Source organism: Myotis myotis, unplaced genomic scaffold (assembly GCF_014108235.1).
Source record: "Myotis myotis isolate mMyoMyo1 unplaced genomic scaffold, mMyoMyo1.p scaffold_m19_p_4, whole genome shotgun sequence".
Lineage (NCBI taxonomy): Eukaryota > Metazoa > Chordata > Mammalia > Chiroptera > Vespertilionidae > Myotis > Myotis myotis.
Genome location: NW_023416346.1, coordinates 53,772,312 through 53,794,560, shown reverse-complemented (window position 1 = coordinate 53,794,560; position 22,249 = coordinate 53,772,312). Strand labels below are relative to the sequence as shown.

General features: G+C 44.5%; 1 protein-coding gene across 1 annotated transcript in view; it reads left to right on the top strand.

The window, feature by feature from the left end:
- The first annotated feature begins 3,920 nt into the window (after positions 1-3,920).
- Positions 3,921-22,249, top strand: part of FRMPD3 (FERM and PDZ domain containing 3) — a 113,558-nt gene continuing 95,229 nt past the window's right edge. Inside the window, exons 1-2 of the mRNA XM_036305752.1 lie at positions 3,921-4,037; positions 17,506-17,645. Of these exons, the coding sequence (XP_036161645.1) occupies positions 17,608-17,645 (38 nt within the window). The 5' untranslated portion in view covers positions 3,921-4,037; positions 17,506-17,607. The remainder of the gene's footprint in view (positions 4,038-17,505; positions 17,646-22,249) is intronic.

Below are 22,249 nucleotides of genomic sequence, written 5' to 3'. Positions count from 1 at the left end.
GGCTCCTCTTTTCATTTTGATTCATTGCTGAAATTTTCTCTAAAATCGGAGGCCTCTTTCTTGCTTTAGAATGTAAGGCCCTATGAAATAGATTCTGTGTTGATGACAAAAGCCCTCACTTTCTAAATATCAGCCCCAATGTTTAGGATCACAGGAGGATGGCAGGCTGCAGTCAGAACGCTGAATTCTACAAATCAGAGGATGTGGGTTCCACTTCCAGTGCAGCCACATACAAGCAGTGTGACTTTGGTCAGTGGCTCAGCATTTTTGAGCTTTGATTTCCTCATCTGTAAAATGGAGTGGTGTTATTTTTATAAGATGGAGAAAGTATAGGTGAAAATGTGTATAGAACCCAGACTATCTCCTGAAAAATAATTGCTAGAATTATTCCCTCATGAAGGCTTACTTAACTATGCTTTGCCTCTTTCTCCAAACAGCTGAGTGAAGAAGAAATGTATCTGATCAATTGATGGATCAGAAGATTGGATTTTTATTGTCTGAAATTTCATCATTTTTTCACCAGAATGTTAACATCTGAGGACACACTGTGTCTGCTTCAAACCATTCAAGCACCTTAGCTCCCAGTTTTGTTATAAGCACATCATCAATGCTTAGTCATGTTTGATACCTTCCTGGTTCAACCACCGGGCTACTTTGAGACCGCTGAATGAGCACAGGTGTTGGCAGTCAGTGAGTGCTTTCTACCTGATGGCTGCCGGTCCTGGTATCATTTTTCTTTGAAGGCTACTTAGTCACTGGGGAAGACAGTAGGAATGGACATGGGGTTTCCAATGGCATTGTGACTGCTGGACTTGTATGCATATTCATGGTAAGGGGAATTTTGGAGCTGGAAGAGACTGGACAAATTAGGAAACGAAGGTCAGAGGCTCCTAAATTAGGCAATATGCCAGAAGTGATTCTAAGCATTCTCTCTTTGGGAGCAGATGGGAGAAAGGGGGGCAGAGAGGCAAAAGCTGAAGAAGGTTGTTGTCTGGGCTCAATCCCCTGTATCAACCCTTTCCCATCTACCAGTTAGCTGGGATTACTTCACATGCTGACTGAGGGTTTGGGATAGAGTAGGAGTTAGGAGTCCAGGCCTAGCTGACTTGGGGGCATTTGTGCCCTCAAGAAAGAAGAGCAGGAATGGGTGGGGCATCCATGCTAGAAGGACAGCCAGAGGGCATCTAGCCAGGGACTAGGGCAGGGGGTGGTAGCGATGGCATGTATATCGTTCTTTAAAGACACCCAGCCTGCTCCCCAATACTGCCTGAGGATACTGGAGGTATAGGGTGCTGGCCGTGCCCCAGGGTTGTTGGCATCCTAATTTGGTGATTCTGCAGACAGATCTGGGCTGTGGTGGTTATAGGAGCAGCATCTACTGCAGAGAGAACTGTGGAGAAAGAGGCTAGGCCACCCGCTCACCCAGGATATGACTGTCATATACTAATATTCCCATCTGGATGGTTCTAGAGAAGCCAGTCTGGATAATGATAAACTATGAATTTTATGCATGAGCTGAACATTGAAAAACTTCATCCCCAAGCTCCCAGCTAGCATCTGAGCCAAATCCCACTCGCACAGCATTTAATCAGCTTCCTGACAGATCCTAGTAAAAGGGAGATGAATTTATGAGATTGATTAGCTAATACCCAAGTGTTATGCTTACTCTGTGATCCAAGAGCACCAGGCTGGGTCCTCTAGACTTTCTGCTGCTCAGATTCTGCAGCTGCTGCTATGGCAGGTGGGCCTGGGAGCTGCTTCCTAGGGAGGGGACTGAGCTGAGCTACTCCATCCCTCAGGCTTCCTCCCTAGCCTGGAATGCATCTGGACCAAGAGAGAATTATTCTTCTCTTTGCCCTTCACCTCCTATCAGCTAGTTTATTGCCCATCTTCATCTCATTCCAAGATGCCCTCTTCTTGTCTCTACTAATCCATAGCATGCCAGGCCTTCAAGACCTGCTTGGAGTCTCACCTCCTCCAGGAAGCCTTCCCTAAATATCCGAGCCCTTGTTGTTTTTTCTTTTCTCTCAATTCCAAAGGCTCAGTATTGGCTGAGTTACAGATAATCTCAGACCATGGTTAGAGCTAAACCAGAATTTAGCTAGTTCCTTCCGTCCCCACTTGTAAATGTTAGATTTTTTTTTAACCACAAAAGTAATACATGTTCATTATCACAAAGTCAAAAATACAGAAGCTTAAAGAAAAAAATTATCTCCCTCTCAAGCCCTTCTGATCCCATCCCATCCCATCAGAAAACCAATATTACCAGTACCAGTCTCTCTGCTCTGTCTCTGTGCTCAGACAAACATATGCATGGCCCCTTTGTTTTTCCTATAAGGAAACTGAGGCCCAGAGAGGTGAGTTGACTTTTCTAAGATCACATAGCTGACCAGTGGCGGAGCTGGGAGTAAGAAGTCAGGTATCTAGGCTCCTGGTTCCCAGGCCCATGCTTTTGTGGTTTAGTTGCCTCCTAAGAGAGTCTTGTCTCCCCAAGTGAATTGTAAACTCAACTGAGGGTAAAAAAAAAAACACACACACACAAAACAAAACATGTGTTCTCTCTTGCATTTTCCACAACACCTAGCACAGATTTGAGCATCTGGTCCAGGGTGTTTACTAAATGTTTGTCTCCTCGTTTTAAATCCTTTCTGAAACAAGACATGGTATAAATAAAGAAAAAGAAAATGTTTGACTCAGTGTCTGTTTGTGTTAGATTGTAAAGCCAAGCCATGCAATTGTACAAAAATCGATTGTTAAGATGGCTGGGGAAAACGCAGTCGAAAATTCAAGTGATTGGTGACTGTGTGCCAATATCTGGAGGCAGAGACAAATCCAGAGATTTAGGAGTTCAAATGTTTGAGCCAACAGAGCTGAGAACCTAGTTTGGGGATGGGTGGGGACAGTGCTAGAAGTGGGGAGGGAGGCCCCTCTGCACCCCACTTTTTTTGGCACATGTGGCTCACCACACCAATGGGCACATTGGCTGCTTCTGTCCTCTACGTGTTAATAAAGGCCCCCTTGGCTGTGGCCAGGTACTTAAAGCTCCTTTCATGTATTGGATCTCCAGAACTGACTTTATCTCCTTTTTACGCCTTTGTGATGCTAGTTATGAGATTTTCATGGATATCTTTGATATATTTGTTTATTGCTGATCAGATGTGAGGTTAGAAAAATCTGGGCTGGAATTAAGGCTCCCACCCAGAGAAGTGTGTCTCTGCCTTAGGGAGCTGGAGAGGGGTTGAGAGCAGCCTCCGGCACATCAACTGATCTGGAGGTGAAACCTTTTGGAAAATCATAATCACTAATTGAACTTTAGAGCTGAAGCAAAATTTCAGGATCATCTAATAAGATCATTAATGCCTCAATTTATATAGCACTTCATAGTTGAAATGATTAAACATGACTCATTCTTATTTTATGTGTAGAAACCTTTGTTTATTTAAGAAGAGCCTGACAACTGTATGGTAGATTGTTGTTAATTGTCTTCAATGTGAGAATGGCATTGTGGTTTTATGGGAATGTTTTAAATTTTAGGAGATGACGTATTTAGGGGTGAACTGTCATGATGTTTGAAATTTTAAAATGATACATCACTTAAAGGACATAAATAAGGGTTGTGGAGGATAAGGAGTTGTTTAATCAGTACAGAGCTTCTGCTTGGGATGATAAAAAGTTATAAAGATGGATTGTGTTGATGGTTACACAACAATGTGAATGTATTTAATGCCATTGGACTATACACTTAAAATGGTTAGAATGGTAATGTTCATGTTGTGATATTTTACCACAGTAACAAATGTATAAAAATATACACACAGAAATAGATAAAGAAAAAATGGCAAAACATCAATAAATGTTAATTCTAGGTGATGGAAATAAAAATGATTATTATTGTTTTTAATGCTACTTTAACAGCTCTGTATATATGAAAAAATATTCACGAAAGAACATAGGGGATAAAAGAACCTCTTAATGTGAGCAGGCTTATGGAGAAATGGACATATGGCTTTCTGTATCAGCCAGAGTTTGTTCCAAAGGTGAGTTACAGAACCTAAGGGCATGTGGAAGATTCATGATGGAGAGGAGGCAACAGATAGGTTGCTGTGTGGGTTGGGCATTGTTGTTCTGTTGACAGGTAAGATGGCAGAGCTGAGTAGTTGCTCACTCAGAATATTACCTGGGGTGGTTGATAGGAAAGTTGTTACATAGAGGGCCCTTAGTTTTTAACATAACACAGTTCACAGTTAGGGGTATATGAGAGCTTTGAGTTACTCAGAAGCTCCAGGGCCATGGTGATGCTTGTGAGTTCTCCATGACTGAATGAAGCAGAGAAATAGAAGTTGCTGAAACTGCCATCAGTTCATTTGGGTTGGCTTTGTGCTATCCAGATCTACTCTCAAAATCTCATCAAACTGCACATCTGCTTGGGGGTCAGAAGAGCTCTCTGAAAAGTGACTCATAATGGCTTGGTGGTCCAAGGTTTGGTGAAAGAAGTCAAAACAAAGGACCTGTGATTCAGTTACCCAGCCCTATCTACTTGTGTTCTGTTGGCCATTTGAGCCTTTGTTGATGTGAAGGAAGGGTAGGCTCTGGCCCTTTGCCGGAGCCCTCCAGATGTTCTTGCCTAGAGTATGAAAGTACCATCTATCTCACTGCTGGCAGGGCCTGAGGGTCAGTTTAGAACTCAACAAACAGAGCCATTAGGGTGTGGTCCAGCCACCTCCACCCCAACCATGTGACAAGCTGTAATTTGTAGGGATCATTTTGTCTCTGCTATTGCTTTGCTAGACCTGTCCAGCTTGAACCCTACCAAGGCCTCATCCCTCCTCAATAGACAGAAGGGCTATTGACTAACCCTTCTAGTACACAAGGGAAAGGGACAGAGACTTAGTTTGCATTTTCCTTTGGCCAGCATGCCTGGTGTCTACATTAATCACAGTAAAGGATAAATTCTTCCAAGAGAATAGAGCAAGCTAGTGAGAGGGAGGAGGAGAAAAAGAGTGGGGAAGAGAGAGAGAGAGAGAGAGAGAGAGAGAGAGAGAGAGAGAGAGAGAGAGAGAGAAAGAAAGGCAGAGAGAACACGAGAGATAGAAGCAGACAGAGTATGCCTGAGGAAGCACTGGAGCCTAATGGGAGGGGAACTAGTTAGTCAGAAAAGAACTGGCCAAAATGAATCCTTGGTGAGCTCTCAGTTCATCTCCTGGGTCTCTTGGACTTCAGCCACTTGAAAATTTGATTTCCTTCAAAGTCATGTTTGACGGCTATGTTCCAAAATAATGTAGTCTGGGGCTAAAAAAAAATCAGGGTGTGGCCCCGGCTGTGTGGCTCAGTTAGTTGGAGCATTGTCCTGTACATCAAAAAGGTTGCGGTTTCAATTCCCAGTGAGGGCACATACCTATGTTGCGAGCTCGATCCCTAGTTGGGGCGCGTACAGGAAGCAGCCAATCAATGTTTCTCTCTCTCATAGATGTCCCTTTCTCTCTCTCTCTCTCTCTCTCTCTCTCTCTCTCTCTCTCTCTCTCTTTCTCAAAATCAATTTAAAAAAACATATCCTTGGTGAGGATTAAAAAAATAGAAAAGAAATCAGGCTGCGAACAAGGCCTGATGCATATAGCATAACAAATGAATGTAGCTGAGAAATTAGACAGACAAGAATAGGATAGATTAGAGATTATTTACTAGTTCAAGTTCCTTCCTATTTTTTTCTTAAGTTCCTTCCTAATTTTACACATAAGGAAACCAAGACTCTTCGAGGAGAAGAGACTTACCCAAGACCACCCAACTAATTAGTCCAGATGGAGCCCCTGAATCCTAAATCCAGTCCTTTTAAATAAATCATAACGCACATTGTTCTGGCAAGCAAAAACCCGTGAGCTGAGAGTTCTTTTTCTCTCAAACATCTTTGCAGGTGGCACTGACAGAAACTCAGTCTTAGAAAAGGCTTGTTCCTCTTCCCTCCTGTTTTACCCAGCAAGGTGGCCTATACTCTGGAGTCAGGCCAAGCTTCAGTAGGTCCTGGAGCTGTCTCCAGCCTGCTCCCCCTCCCTCTCCTTTGTCAGCAGAGACTTCCTGGAAAGGCCACTCTGAAATGAAGATAATGTCAGTGAAGTGCTTGTTAGTAGGTAGCCGCTGGGTGACTACAGGCTTGGCCATCTCCCTGTTCTGCTGCACCTGGTCCAACTCCTCCTACATTCAACACTGAGTCACTATATTCTGCTCTGGGGCCCATGTTTTCACTTATCTGAGCTTCCAGGGCCACATAATACCTTGTTAGGTTGCTGGAGAGGTGGAGCCAGGGAGCAAACAAACCTTAGGGCAGGAGTAGTAAAGGATTTTCAGAGTCACAGAACCTCAGAACAGGAAGGAACCTAGTCTCCCCCCAAAGTATAGGTAGGGAAACTGAGGATTATAGTCACGATAATGCAGCCTAGTTTCCACTTTAGAGCAAAGCATGAGGGAACAGGGTCCTTAAAGAGTTTGCTTGCATAGCAGTACCAATACAATTGGGCAAGGTAGGTTAAGTGGATGGTTAAGTGAGGGGCTCTTGAGGAGGGGAGTCCACAGCAGAGGTTGGAGGATGCAAAAGACACGAGTATTACTTTTACAACAAAATGAAACATAGTAAAATCCAAAAGTTGTAAAGTTCTTGATGGGCAGAAGGACCTGGAAAATAACTTCTTCACAAAGGAAGGGGCATCTTCATCTCGACCTTATAATGTAGCTTCCTGCTAGTCTGGTGCCCCAACCTGGGTCGCTGTTGTCTCTGTCCAGAGACTGAGCCCTCTCCTTGCTTCTAAACCAGTGAGGATGGGATGCAGGCAAAACTTTTAGCAGCTCAGTCTCCCTGAATCTCAATATGGAGGAGGAGTGGAGTTATTTGCTGCACTCAGGGCTGCCATGTACAGTTGTGCAGTTTGTGAATTGCATAAAGGTGCTTGGCCAAGGAGGTAAGTAGGGGCAGAAATATGGCCCATGTTCTGCTCCTCAAACCAGGTATCCTGCTGCAGGATGAAAGGATACATTTTTCATCTGACAAAACCATATTGTTCATGGGGCTGTGTTCATCCAGAGAAAGTAGCTCCTGGTTCATAGGTTGACACTCAACCACTGAGTCACCGGCTGGGCCCAGGCTTGTTATTCTTGCCAGTCAACTTCTGAACACAAGGGCAAAAAATTCAGTGAGGAGGGTCTCTTGGAACCTGGAGCCCACCTCATGAAGACTCCCCAATTTCTGTGTTCTCTCAGACCTGCATTTTCAGCCCCTGTGCTCTGCCCACCTGTTCGGCTCAGCTATCACATCTTGGATGCCCGTTCCCTTCCTGGTAGTTTGATGCCAATTATTTATCTGAATCGTGACTCTGACTGCTGTGTCCCAGTTTTCTGTGCCCTGCCATCCCAGCTGCCCCTCTGTAGTCAGATGCTGTAGTCAGAACATATCTCCTGAGCCTATGGGACTCGTCCAGAGTTTACCAGTTCACTCTCCCTCCCTGCCTGCCCATTTGGATGGAGGCCTCCGGCAGATACTTTTCACTGTTAAGGAACATATATGTGGGGTGGGCATGGAGGACAACAGTGGCCAGGGTCTCTCTGCTGGAGTGCTTTATCATATCCACATCCTGTTGTGTCCAGACCCCCACTAGTAACCCACCCTGTCCTTTTGGGCTGTAGAAGAAGGGGCTGTGGCAAGGCCAGGAACAGGTAGGAACCTATGTGGTTGGGGGCGGGGGAGAGGGACAAGTTGGTCCTTGGGATCAAGTAGCTCCTTCTGGCTGTTCTTAAGTGTCCCTTCCCCTACTGCCTGAGGGCATAGGACCAAGGCTTTCAAATGAGCTCACTGGGCCCTCCCAGATGCCAGCAGATTATGGTTGCCAGATGGGTTTGAAGCAAACTGCCCAAGAGAGTTCTGCTTGAGAAGAAAGGAGCTTCAGGTCAAGATCAGCACTGAGCTGGCCAGGAAGGAGGCCACAAGGAGGTGTCCAGGTTCTGAATACCTCTCCAATCTAACAGGGAGGCCAGCATCTTCTCAGCTGAGCCCCTTCAGTTGAGGACTAGCAAAAACCCTTGAAACAAGAATGTGAATGGAACAGCTAAGCATTTTCCCTTTCTGCTTCCTCCCTCCTTTCCAAACCCCAGAGCTGGAAGGAACCAGACAGTAGAAGAAGGGGAGGGGAAAGAAAGCAGAGGGCCTGCCATCAATCTCCTGCCCTGAGTGCGGAGAGCTGCGTCATCCCTGGCTCCTGCTGGCTCCCCTGGGGTAATGGGGGTGGAGAGCTTGGTGTGGGTCCTGGCCAGGAGGAACAAGGAGGAAACACACACACACACACACACACACACACACACACACACACACACACACACGGCAGTCCCACTACTGGGTCTTAGAGCCAGAACCAGGGCCAGGTCAGAAGACTGAGGTGTCCATCAATGATATAATGAAGCCCGGCAAATCAGGGTCCTTTAGGGAGTGTAAAGACCAGGGCAAGTCCAACTCCAAATAGATACAGGATAGGGAGCCAAGCTTTGTAGAGTGCAACAATGGTCTTTCTGCTGCCTCTCAGAGAATAGATGATGCTGGTTTCCCCAGTACTTACTTCACCACCACCTATCACCTCTCAGCTCAGTCCACTCCCCAGAGGTGGGTGCAAATCCCAAAGGATAAAGTTATCTAATTGAGAAGATCTGTTCATGCGAAGATGTGAAGGTAATAAAGAAGAAGGAACCCAGGTCAATTTGCTGTCAGAAATGTCTGCTTCTTGGCTCTTTGAACGCTGTTGGAAAGAACCACACACCTTGGAAGAATCCTCCAATTTAGTCATGCCAGTGGGCTGTGCCAGTCAAGTAACTTAGTGAGGTGGGAGGAAAGGGGAAAGTGCCCTGGAATGGAAGAACTTCTCCTGCAATGGAGCTTGGGTTCCTCTGTTGGTGAGGCAGTTCTTCCAGAATCTGTTTTAGGACTGTGGTGGGTCTTTGCAGGAACTTGTCAGTTGGGATTTTCTCAAGAGGGAAGGGGGCAGGGAAAAAGGTTAAAGCAGAGGAGAGCGTTCCCAAACAAGCATCTCCCAGCCTCTTAACAGGATCTTGAACCAAATTAAATGTTTAGTCATGTTCTGCTGTAGTGGCTTAAAATATAGTTTAAATTTTGGTCAATAATGTTAGAAAATATGCACATTCCTTACTGGGTTTAATTGGTTTACTAGATTTTTAAAAGCACCTTAGTTCTGTGTTCAATAAGAAAGGAATCTGAGTTCTGTGAAGAAATTATTCAGCAAATTAACAGATTTCATTCTGATTGAGAGATTGCAGTCTACTTAATCCAAGTTCCTGCCCCTGAGTAAGTTATCCTGGGAAATGGGATCTGTGACCACCTCCCACTGGTAGCCTCTGGGGCCTCAGGCTCTTTGAAGCCTCACCTTATCTCAGGCTATTGCCCCAGTATGGAGGGCAAGAACCCAGAGAGGGAGGGGTAAAGGGGAAAGAGAATTATTCCTCCTTGGTTCTGTCCTGCTTAATGGTTATCCCACTCATTTATCACATTTAGCTTTAGGAGGAGTGACAGGATGATCCATCCCTCAGGCCTGGGCCTATAAAAACCAGGGAATTGGCACCTGCAGTCTGCCATTCTCTGCCTTTGCCTTCTCTGGCTGCGGCTACACTGCCATTAAAATGCTGACTCCTGCCTGTTCGTGATGGAGTGAGCTTTTAACAGAGTAGCTTGTCCTGTGAAGCTTATTTTATTCAGAGCTGCATAAAATGCTGGAGGGGTAAAGAGTTTGAAGGGCTGTGGAGGAGTGGAAACCAAGACACTGGAGGCTGGGTGTGAGAAGAGCCCCGTGAGGCTGGGGTATGCCTTGATCTTTCCTGGGCACCATCTCCAGTTACCCTGAAGAATGGGCCAAACTGTCTCAGATATTTCTCAGATGTGGAGCTCCAGTAACCAGCTTCAAGGGTAGCCATCTACCCACATGGTATGTTTTGAGAACCTTTACAGGTCCCTTCCACCACCAAACATGTTCTCTGTGCTTTGTCATAATCGCTGTGGGTCAAGGCCTTGTCCTCTGAACACCCTTATTAAAATGTACATTTTCATTTTGTCTGAGGAAAGTTTTCATATATCAGATTTCACTGGCTTTTACCTGTCAAAAACAGATTCACAAAGAAATGGGTTCCAGGGCAAATAATGATTGATGGGAAGGGGAGAGAGGATATATTTGCTACAGGGTGAAACATAATAGGTTAGATAAATTGGGAGGCATAACTGCTCAAGCAAGAAGGAAGAACTAGACAGCCGAGGGGGGAATCAGACAACTGGCATCAGTTAGATCCCTATAATCCAGGTGTCCACATGGTCTCCCTTGCCCTGCAGATCAACATAAGATTCCTCCCAAATCCGTGTCCTTCCAGATCTCTGCATTCCCAGAGAAGGCCTCTCTTCTGTCCCCCACCGCTGGCTGCAAGCACTTCCTTCTGAGAGTGTTCCATCTAGATCAGTGGTTCTAAACCTTAGCTGCTCCTTGAGAATCACTTGGGGAGCTTTTAAAAGGATTGATGTCAGGCCCCACCCCAGAATATTACATTATCTGAGGGGAGGCCCCAAGGGCATCTTGGGTTTTTAAAAGCTCCCTTAGGTGATTCTAATAGGCACAAACAACATAACATGTAAAGTTATGAGTCCTGGACTTAAGGAGCCCTTGGTCGTTTCCCCAGTTCCCCTCTGTCTCTTCCATCTACTCCTCTCCCCTTAGCTCCCCCACAGCCCAAAAGTTCTGTTCATTTTCAACACCCAGTGTTAAGCTCTTGTTGTCTTGGTCCTGCCTACCCATGCTGTCAAGGCAAGCATCTTATCAAATTCTTTTCCTAAAGGCAGTCCCAGTTCTCTCCTTAAGAGGGATTCTGGTGCCAGCTGGTGAGATGATTGAAATTTCACCCCAGATCCACATATTTTTGACAAGGACCCTGGATAGCCTTATCGTTATATCTCCACTGGCTCTGAGAACCATCACAGACGCACACTCTGCTATTTCTATCCAAAGACGCAGGGCCCACATCTTGCAGGGGAGGCCCAAAGTTGGCAAAGCATTTGGAGAATGACTGTCTGTGTATCCACTTGAGAAGTCTTTGTGTACTTGTGGGTGTCTAGCCCTTATGGCTGATATTCAAATTTGGCCCATTTGCAGACTGATAGGACTTTCCTAAATGCAGAGAAAAGCGTCTTTGATTCATGACCTAAAATATATATATATAGATACTGCTGCTACCAAACTACTTTGAGTTGATAATGTAATGTTTTATTCAGTGACTATTTATTGGGCACCATCATATGCCAACTACTGGGTGAGGTACTTTGGAGTTGATAATGACCCAAACCTGTATGCCTCATACTTATGCAGTGGTCGGCAAACTGCGGCTCGGTAAACCGCGGCTCGCGAGCCACATGCGGCTCTTTGGCCCCTTGAGTGTGGCTCTTCCACAAAATACCGGCTCTGCCACAAAATACTGACTTCTGCGCATGGGCTACGAAGTTTCAATCACACTGTACGTGCACGCCCGCACGTGGTATTTTGTGGAAGAGCCACACTCAAGGGGCCAAAGAGCCGCATGTGGCTCACGAGCGGCGGTTTGCCGACCACGGGTCTAGTGGACTTTAGTAATATCTCTTTTTGAACTCCTCTTCTTGAACTAAAAGACACTAATTTAAAAAAAACACTTTAAGCTCTAAGTCAGAAAATTCTGTGCACTGGAAATTCTCCACAAACAGGTGGGTTTCTGTATGTGGTCCTGAACACTTTATTTCCCTTTTGTGTGTATGAAATAGTAATGTGTGAAAAGACACATGGTATGTGTGCAAGCCTTTTATGGACTGTGGTTTTCAGAAAGGACTCTGGGGGCACCTTGACTCCTGAAACTTTGCTTCCCAGAGCTCTGTCAAGTTCTCAAACTGTGGATCACTAGCTAATTGGCTAACAGCTATCAGTGCTTACAATGCGCCAGGCACTAGGCTTCCTTCTTCACATGCATCATCTCATTCCATTCTCACAACGGTGAGAGAAGTAGAATTATTGTCTACATTTACAACTAGGAAAACTGCTTACCAATTATTTGGTAGCAGTGTCAGGATTCAAACCCAGGACTATCTGACCCCAGAGCCTTTCCAAGCTCACCACCCTCTGATGCCAACTGCCAAGGCATAGCCTAGAGAAAGCATGCTCCATCATCAATAACAATATCATCACTGTTGTCATGGTTATGGTCATGGTCATTGTCATCCTGTCATACCAGTGAGCATTTGTCAAGCACTTTTTTTGTGCCAAGCAACTGCACTAAAATGTTTATAATAATTATATAAAAGACTACAGAAATATCTCCTCATCCACAGTTTCATTTTCCATGGTTTCAGTTACCTGCGGTCAACCGAAGTTTGAAAATATTAAATGGAAAATTCCAGATATAAATAATTCATAAGTTTTAAATTGTGTGCTGTTCTGAATAGCATGATAAAATCTTGTGCCATCCTGATCCATCCCACTTGAGATATGAATCATCTCTTTGTCCAGTATATGCTACCTGCCCATTAGTCACTTAGTAGCCATCTCGGTTATCAGATCACTTGTCCTGGTATCACAGTATTTATGTTCAAATAACCCTTATTTTGCTTAATAACCACCCAAAAAGCAGGAGTAGTGATGCTGGCAACTCAGATATGCCATAGTCACAAAAGTGCTTCCTTTAAATGAAAAGATATGCAGGAAAGACATTGTATATATAGAGTTCAGTACTATCTGCAAGTTCAGGAATCCACTAGAGGTTTTAGAATATATTCCCCTCAGATAAGGGAGGATGACTGTAATACTAATACAGTTAATAGTTATTGAAATCCTATTACGTTTTAGGCACTATCCTAACCACCTTATCAAGATCTCCCTAATCATTCTTCACCATGTGCTATAAAATAGATCCTATTCTTAACCCTATTTTAGAGAGGGGAAAACAGGTTTATACAGGCTAATTTACCCCATGACCTCACAGCTAGTGAGTAGCAGTGCTGGGGTGTAGCCTCTGTCTGACTCCAGAACCTGAACACCTGTGCTGCACTGCCTCCCACATCAGAGGTTCCCATCTCTCACTTTTTTTCAGTTTAGGGGGCACTGCCTGTTACTGGCTTCTGATAATTGGAGAGCTCTCCTGGACCCATCTGCTCACTGGGATAAGGGCTGGAGTGACAGGCCACCATAGGTGTGAGCAGATGCCCTCCTACAATAACTGACAACCCAGACCCTTTCCATTTGGCAGCCAATGTCATGAGAATGAGAAATCTGCTCAGAGAGGGCCTCCCAGTCAAACAACTTGTACAGCAAAAGTTTGGGGAAATAGATAGCTGAGACCTATACAGACAGAGTCCAAATAAACAAGATGAATATTTTCTTTGTGTTTTCTTCCTGCTCATTCTTTGAGATCAGATTTTATAGAGTATTTTTCTCTCTTCATTGCACTTCCATGCCCATTACCATCTCTTACTGATGCCGCCTTTCTCCTTTCCCCAACTAACCTGAGTCCTTTACCTCCTGTCTACTTTCAGTGTCATTAGCTCATCATCTCATTTCACTCCTCTTTCAAAAATGCCTGCTCCTCTCTGCTCCAGGCCTCTTCATTTTTCCCTGCTTTCATTTTAGCTCAAGTCACATTAAGGTTGTACAGCACTTTGGAAAGTGGTGAGTAAGTCAGGTTGGTAAATAGAGTTTTATGTTATTTTGCTGTTATTGAGCTTGGAGTCTTTGAAAACCAATGGCAGGTCACAGCCCTGGCATACCTTTGTCTCTACGGAGCTATTAACTAGCCCTAGATGAGGTCTGTGGCCATGACCCAAAATGTGTACTTCTCAGATGATGCAGAGTTACTCCAGGTAGGGTAGTATCAGCTTGAGCATCACTTCCCAAATTGGTTTCCACAGTACCCTGAATGTGAGAGTTTAATAGGTACCATAAGGGAGAAAACGGTTTCTGGGTACAATTGAATTTGACAAATGCTGAGTTAGATAAGCTCAACTTTACTAGAGGGTTTCATAGAGCCCTCACCATACTAATGAGAATCATGAATCTTCAATAGCACATTTAGAGCCTTGCCACCCAAAGTGTGGTCTGAGGATTGGCAGCCTAGGCCTAGGCATCACCTGAGAGCTTGCTGGAAATGCAAAATCTCAAGCCTCCACTCCAGACTTTCTGAGTCAGAATTGGCATTTGTAACAACTTCCTCAGTTAATTTGTATTCACATTAAATTTTGAGAAGCACTGATTTAGAGTACTTGGCATTTCTAAAACTTTTTTGTCCATGGAACCCCTCTATGGAGCCTTTTCTAGGATTAGTGTTCCCTGCAACATACTTTGAGGAAATACAGTCAACCCTCCAAATCTGTGGGTTTTGCATCTGTGGATTCAACCAACTGTGGATTGAAAATATTTTTAAAATCCCCAAAAGGTTCAAAAAGCCAAGCTTGAATTTGCTATGTGCCAAGCACTATGCTGAATCTATGTGAATGAAGTGATGTGTAGGCCCAACTGCTGAAGCCTATTTGTGATTACTACACAATTTTTTAGTATTTGCATATAGGCTACAGACTTGAGCATCTTCTAATTTTGGTATCTGCAAGAGGTCCTAGACCCAGTCTCCCAGGAGATACTGAGGGATGACTATACTAAGACTGTAAAGCCCTTCATAAGAATTTCTCATTGTCCAGAAACTCCATAGAAAAGCATTAGTCAAAGCAACATTTAGAAACTTGGGGCTGATGCATTATATGTTGCCCAAAGCCTCACTATTCAGAAGTTTCAAGTCTTACCTGAATGTCTTCCCATCCCCCCATCCCCAATTAACTTATTTCCTGGGGCATATTTAAGCTGTGCTTCTTCATCTGTTCTCTGGCTCAGATCAACCTGTTTGTTTCTTAAATCCAGAAGCTTCTCCAGAGGATTAGAGCTCAGGATTCGAGCCTTTAAAGAATGTTGCATGACCTCCTGCTATAGAACATTAGAAAGGCAATTTTATAGAAGCTTGGGAACTTTTCAGTCCAGTGTGTTCTGTTCTGTTAAGGAGTTCTTTTTCTTTTAGGCCTTTAAGCTATTGTGCCAAACATCAAAATAACACTAGCTATTTTGTATTCAGATCTTGAGGCTCATTTGGGGGCATTGTTAATATTTTATAAGAAAATTCTCATTTTTTTCATTCATATTTGTGATTTTCAAGTGCATTACTGCATTGCATTCATAAACATGATTTTTATTACATCTCAGGGCCCCATTTTTTCTCCTCAGAGAAACATATCTCCAGTTTTATGTTAAAAGTTAAATGGAAAATAGGCTTTGATATGTGAAAATTTGATTTTCAAGAAACTTGTCAGGGATGCAACTATTTCTGTATGGTAAGGTGCTGACATGCCCAAGCTCTGGTTAGTACATGGCTGAAGCTCTCAGCAAGGTTTCTTGGAGGTTGTCAACAAACACCTTCTCAGTGGCCACTTTCAAAGGCTGGCCAAGGTTGTCTGCTCAGAGTGCAGAAAGAGAGGGTGACATGAGCTGCAGGGTGATAATTAGAGCTGTGTGAAAGTGAAAAAGATATATGCCATTAGGCCCCTCAACCTAGAAGTTGCCCTCTCTGGGTTTGGAAAGGTGATTTTGACTTCTCCAACATTCCCATGGGAGCAGAGTAAAGAGAGAAGGAGACCATGAAAACACCTCCTCATACTGGATCAGAAGATCCAGGGCTTCAGTTAAATTTCCCACCCACTTAATGAAGCTGGCAATGCTACTGTTCAGAGCCCATCACTTTATAGCTAATGCAAACACACCTGGAGGAGGTACCCATTTTCTATCTACTGACAACCCACAATTGATATATTCAAGAACTTTCCTTGCAAGAAATCTTTGCCTTTCAGGGGACCCATGGCACACTGGTTGTTCTCTATAGTTTACAATGGGTATGAATGAATAATATCAGCTACCATTTCTTGAGCGTTTTTACTATATTTACATGCATTACCTCATTTAATTGCCCCAATACCTGATTATCTCCATTTTAAAATTAAGGAAACTGAGGCTCAAAGACGTAGGTGGCTTACCCAAAGAAAGGCAGAACCAGGAGGCAAGCCCAGATGCGTGGGATTCCCAAATTGTGCTCTTTATTCTTTAGGCTGAGGAATTGGCTGTGCTGGCAGAGAGCACTGGAGAAGCCCTAAATTAGGGAATGGGGCAAATGGGTTCCTAAGGAGGCAAAAGGAAGGGTGAGGGGGTTGAAAAGTGGCAGACATATATGTTTGCCTTACGATTTTGCCTAGAATTAGTCCTGCAAACCAGTGAGGTTAAGGTGGCCCTCATAGGCCAGTTGGAGATCTAATGACAGAGCCCATTCCTGAATCCACCTCTATACACACAACTATTCATAAACATTCTCAAACTGTTCCAACACTGACCTCCCTGGGCCTTCGCACATGCTATTCCTTGTGCCTGAGAGGCTCTTCCCAGATAGCTATGAGGCTCAGTCTCTCCCTTCCTTCAGGTCTTTGCTCAGTGACACCTTTTCACAGATGCCTTCCCTGACCACCCTATTTAAAATTGCAACCATCATCCCTAATTCCTTGATTCATTTTTCTCTAAAGCACTTACCATTCTCTAAAATAGCATATAATTTTACCAGTTTATTTGTTTATCACTAGAATGCAAACTCCCTCCGGACAGAAAATTTTATCTCTTTTGTTCACTGCAGTATCCCCAGTGTGGTAGCTCAACAAATATTTGTTTAAGGAATGATTGAATATGCAAATAGCTTTATACATGGTCCCCTACCCCAGTCCTATCTAAAGAGACATACAGGTCTTCTGAGCTAAAACAGAAGATGAGGAGATAAGAGAATGAGTGACTTCATTAGTGAGAGGACGTGAAGGGGGAGTACTCTATGCCCAGAGTTTCCAATCTGGATAAAGCCAAGGACCCATATTCTGGACACCTGTTGACAACAATTTTACTCTTAGTATCTGTTGCTTGAGAAACACATGATGACCACAAACTATTGTGAATGTATGATGTTTTACACATGAATTTTGTTAATAGTTATGGCATCTGCCTAACATTTGGTAAATAATGGTACATACATAGATGTTTTAGAATAGTGCTTACATGCCTACTCTCTGGCATCTGTCAGTTAGGGTTTGATTTCTGACATTGACACATATTACCTATGTGATCTTGAGGAAGTTGCTAAGCCTCTGCCTCAGTGTCTTTGTCTGCAAAATGTGGCTATTAATAGTACCAAGCTCACAGGGATGTTACAGTCAATGAGATATTGAATGTCAAGCTCATGTAAGCTGCCCTGTATGTAGTAAATGCACCTCACAGAGAAGCTGTTCTACTCCTCCTCTTTCTCCTCCTTATCATTCTCATTATCATCTTGCATTATTGATAATGATGGTGATGATATGGTGTGGATAACCCACAATAACCCATTATTGTGTATTATCCGCAGGCAATCCTTCAAAATGTATGCATGTGCATCCCTCTTGCAATAATGCTGCAGTCCCTAGGGTTCTGGGCCCACAGTTGTGGGGACCAGTATGGTGGACACTAAATGTTGTTGGCGATCAAAGAAGAGGAGTTGGCAGCTAGGTGAGTAGGGTAATTGGTGCGGTGAGAAGGGGAAGGTAAACAAGAGAGAGAGTGACCACAGGCACCATCTCGGAATGGCTCAATTCACGCATTCAGAGAGAAAGCCAGCAGCTGCACAGGAGGCCTTCCAATGCTTCTCAAATCCCGACTTAGCTAAAGGTTGCTCAGGAAGACAAAGACAGTTATTACCAAATGGCCCTGGAATAAGTTTCAAGTTTTTATCGCTTCCAAGTGTTAGCTCTTCAAGAGGTAAGTCTGCTTCTATCAACACCCTGTCTGGCCTTGCATTCTGGAGAATTCTGAGTTCCTGATGGTAGCCCATTAATAGTAGGTTGGGTCTGCAATACCAAGAGCAACCAGCTGAGGCATTAGGGAGAGCCAAGCTGGGAGCAGCAGTGGGTGGGGCCAGTGAGCAATGATACTCTCCTCCCTGGCACTTCATTATTGTCCTCTGCAAAGCAGGAAGCACAAGGCAGATTAACCATGGGATTCAGTGAGCCCTGGCAGTTCAAGAGATCAAACAATAAGGAGGTCAACGATGGAGCTCCAAGTAGGGGTGAGGTGGAGAGGAGTGGCCACCCCCAAGGATAAACATTGCCCAGAAACCTGTCCACCCATGGAAAAAGCACACAAGCTGTGCCCATAGGCCGATTGATTTGATGAGGGAATTGAGTACATTCTGTGATTTTTGTTGTTGTTGTTGTTGTTGTTGCAAATTGGAAATAGAGCCAATTAAACTTCACCCACCCAGGGAAGAAACAGGGAACCCCAGCTCTCGATTTTATTTTAGGAAGCTGATCTTTCTGGAAAGACAAAAACTCTAGTGGTACTTGGCAACATGCTACAAGGAGGCTTCTTCCTGACCTTCAGGTGGAAAGCTCAAACTCTTGTGCAAGTCAGGAATTTTTGTCCTGAAACCAAGGCTCTTAAAAAGATAGCTTTGTCAGTCCTGGGCAAATTGGTTGGGGCCCTCTCCCCATTTGTCTTGGAAGCCTTGACTCCATTCTGGTCAACATGTAAGTGGACAATTTGTAACTGTCAAGTCCCTTTCTGGATCTGATGGGGAGTTCTGCTCTGGGGCCTCATTTGCATAGACAAATGCAGACTGGCATCTGTCAGCTTAGCATCTCAAGCCAAGGAGCTGGAGCAGTGGCGGGCAACCTTCTGGGCAAATGCCCTGGATATTGGATTCAGAAATGACAGTGTCATATTGGGGCTTATTTGCATAGGCTTATCAGGTTAATTACTACAATGTCTCCAGGAACTTGAAAATCCTTGAATTCTTATGCAACCAGAATGCTCAAAGTCTGTTGCTATGAAACTTGGAGTGTAAATTACCATGAATACCATTAATCTGTTCACTAGGAGGTTAATTTGCAATTTGTTGGCAAATCACATGTGGGTCTTATAGCAAGAGTGTGGGTGGTGTTTTTGTGCCAACATGTGGCCCCGCCTGTGTTTCTGGATCTGTGTGTGTGTGTGTGTGTGTGTGTGTGTGTGTGTCTGTGTGTGTGTGCGCGCACACCCATATGGCATTGGGATTGGCACTCTATGGGAGTTTGCATCCTGGGTATTCTTACTGCTCCTTAGATCTCACCTGGCTCTTCTGGCACATCCTGGGTCCCAGGGCATGTGTTCTCAGTGTTGGAGGGCTGCTGTGCCTAGCAGTCCTTGGTCCAGTGCCAGCTTATGAGACTAGCTCCTCCTGAGGTAAGATCGCAAAAGGCTCCGTTAATGCTTTAGAATCATGTGGATTTTCTGAAAGATGCTCTTTCCCATTAATGGCTCTCAAGTTGTTTTTGCATTCAGGCAGGTTGCTCCTGGCAAAAGAACTCAGGTTGTCTACAGCAAGCTTGTCGCAAGTTTGACATACTTGGGAAACAGAACAGGGAAGTTGCATTAGGGTAAGAGATGGTGACATGGACCACACTGGTGGGAGTAAGACGAAGAATACTGCTGAGCAGGGCTGGGGGACTTCCATAGTTACCTTGCATTATTGTTAATGGAGGGTGGCAATTATATAAATTTCACCCTAGCTGAGTTAGCCTACTCTCTCATAAAAGACAAGTCTTATAACACAGTGAGAAAAATCCCCTCCTGAGTTAGGGAACAAGCTATGGGGTGTGACTGAAGGGGCACTGGAACCCCACTCACACAGAAATAGCTCCACAGCTAGCCTCCCAGTGCTGGAAATACACTTTGGATGGAGGCATAGGAGATTCAAGTATATTGCCTGGGAAGAAAGACCTAGTGAGAAAGCAGGGCCTAAAGGAAATGGGGACACAAAACATCTCAGTTTTGATGCTCAGTAGGGATCCCTCAGGGAATGGTCAATGCTTTGGGGGGTCCCCAGAACAGCCTGAGGGATGGAAGTTCATGGATCTATCACAGTGAAGGGTTGTTCAAAGGCACAAGGGCATACTGAAAGGCTCCAAAGATAGTCACACCCAGCTATGTTACAGGTGAGCCTTATAATAAGCGTAGGAGAGGAAGAGATAATTTGTGATGTTAGTTTAAAGAACTTGGGGGCCACACAGAAGCAGACTTGGGAGGTCTGCTGGTAGCCAGGAGCCCCAGAAAATGTAGCTGTTAGAATTTCCTCTTGAACCTTTCTCTTCCCCACAACCCCTTCTCCCAGTTCATTCAACCATCATTGACAGAGTACCTATTCTTGTCTCAGACACTGGGGATACAGTGTCTTGGACTTTTGCCTTGCCCTACATGAAATCACATTCAGGGTTGCCAGCTAGGATTTTTTAAGAGAAGCCAGAAATCCTGATTCTCACATGAAATCAAAGGATTTTTAAATGTTAGCAATGAATTTTTTTAATTGAAAACACTCTGCAAGCCAAATAAGATACATTGACTTGTTAGCTCAGAGACCTTTGCATAAATAACTTCATCTCTTGAGCCTCAGTTTCCTAATATTGTATATAAAATAGGGATACTATTAATACCTACTTCAGAGAGTATGAGGATTAATGAGGTCACAGAAGTGAAATGCCTGTCACACAGTAAGTGATTAACACATGATAGCTATTAAGATGATCATTATGTTCCAGTCTCTTACCCGAGCAGCATCTCTTTCTAGATGACTGGCATGAAAGTCTCTATCCTTCACCTCCAGAGAGACCCCATGCCTTATTTCATTCCTTATTCAGGGAAATTTGCTCCACCTTTGCCAGCAGAAGATACTGAAAACAGCACAAAGCAATTGGCCAGCATGTATATATGGGGAGTGCGGTTCCTTCCTTCCTTCCTTCCTTCCTTCCTTCCTTCCTTCCTTCCTTCCTTCCTTCCTTCCTTCCTTCCTTTCTTCCCTCCCTCCCTCCCTCCCTCCCTCCCTTCCTATATATTTTTATTGATTTCAGAGAGAAAGGGAGAGGGAGAGAGAGATAGAAACATCAATGATGAGAGAGAATCATTGATTGGCTGCCTCCTTCACGCCCCCTACTGGGGATCCAGCCCGCAAACCCTGGGCATGTGCTCTTGATCTCAGTCGAACCGGGGACCCTTCAGTCCACAATCTGACGCTCTGCCCACTGAGCCAAACCAGCTAGGGCCATTTCTTTCTTTATACTCCCTTCACACAGCAAACCCAGTGCTGACTGATTTACAAAGACAGTCTGGGGCTGGGATGGGCTGAGGAGGTCTTCAGAGTGATTTCCTTCAGGCAAAAAGGAGGAAACTGAGGCAGAGTTCACATCCTACTCTACCTTCAATTCCTATGGGAGACGCCCAAGACTTTTAAGAAAGTTCTCAGCTGCTAAAGCTTTTATGCTTTCACCTATTATTTTTACCTCTTCCTTTCAAGCAGTGGTTCTCACTCCTGGCTGCACATTAGAATCACCTGAGCAACTTTTAAAACATACCAGTGCAGGGACTTGACCCTCAGAGTTATAAACAAAATTTCATATGGGTATGTGTGCATTCATGCATTTTTCTCAGGACTTGATTGGGGCCTTAAAGGGTGGTGCCAAAGAGGAGTGCCATGAGCATGTGGGTACTATGGGAAAGACCTGTCGTTCTAGGCCTGCTCGGCCATCACACAGTATCTATCCGCACAAATGGACCTTTTCACTTCCCTGAGCCCTGGTTTTCTCACCCATCCCACAGCAGTCAGTAATCACACCTGCCTTTTTTAATGGCAGTTGTGAGGATGTACTGAACAACTAAAGCCTGTAGAAGAAAGGGCTTTGAAAAAGCCCAACCCCCTCTCCACAGGGGAGGGCCCGTTATTACAAGGTTAAGGAGGGTGTGGGTGGGGAGGTAACAGAGGCAGCAGGGAGCACTACACATCAAGAAAAGGCCATGCATGTTAACAAAGCAGCTCACAAATGAGAGCAAATTAATACAGGGCCCAGCGAGAACAGAACATTCACACCGCAGGGGCAAAGCACCCATTGGAGCAGTTAGGCCTTGGCAGGAAAAAGGAAGTAGAATAGCAGAGAGAGGAAAACAGGGACCAAGTGAGGGGGGTTTTCAATGCTAGGGAGGATTGCTTTGGCTAAGAGAAGATGGGAAGGGGTCCGCCATGAAGGAGAGAAAGAAAATGGTGGTAAGTATCCTCCATGATCCTGGGGAGCCGGACTAAGCACCTGACA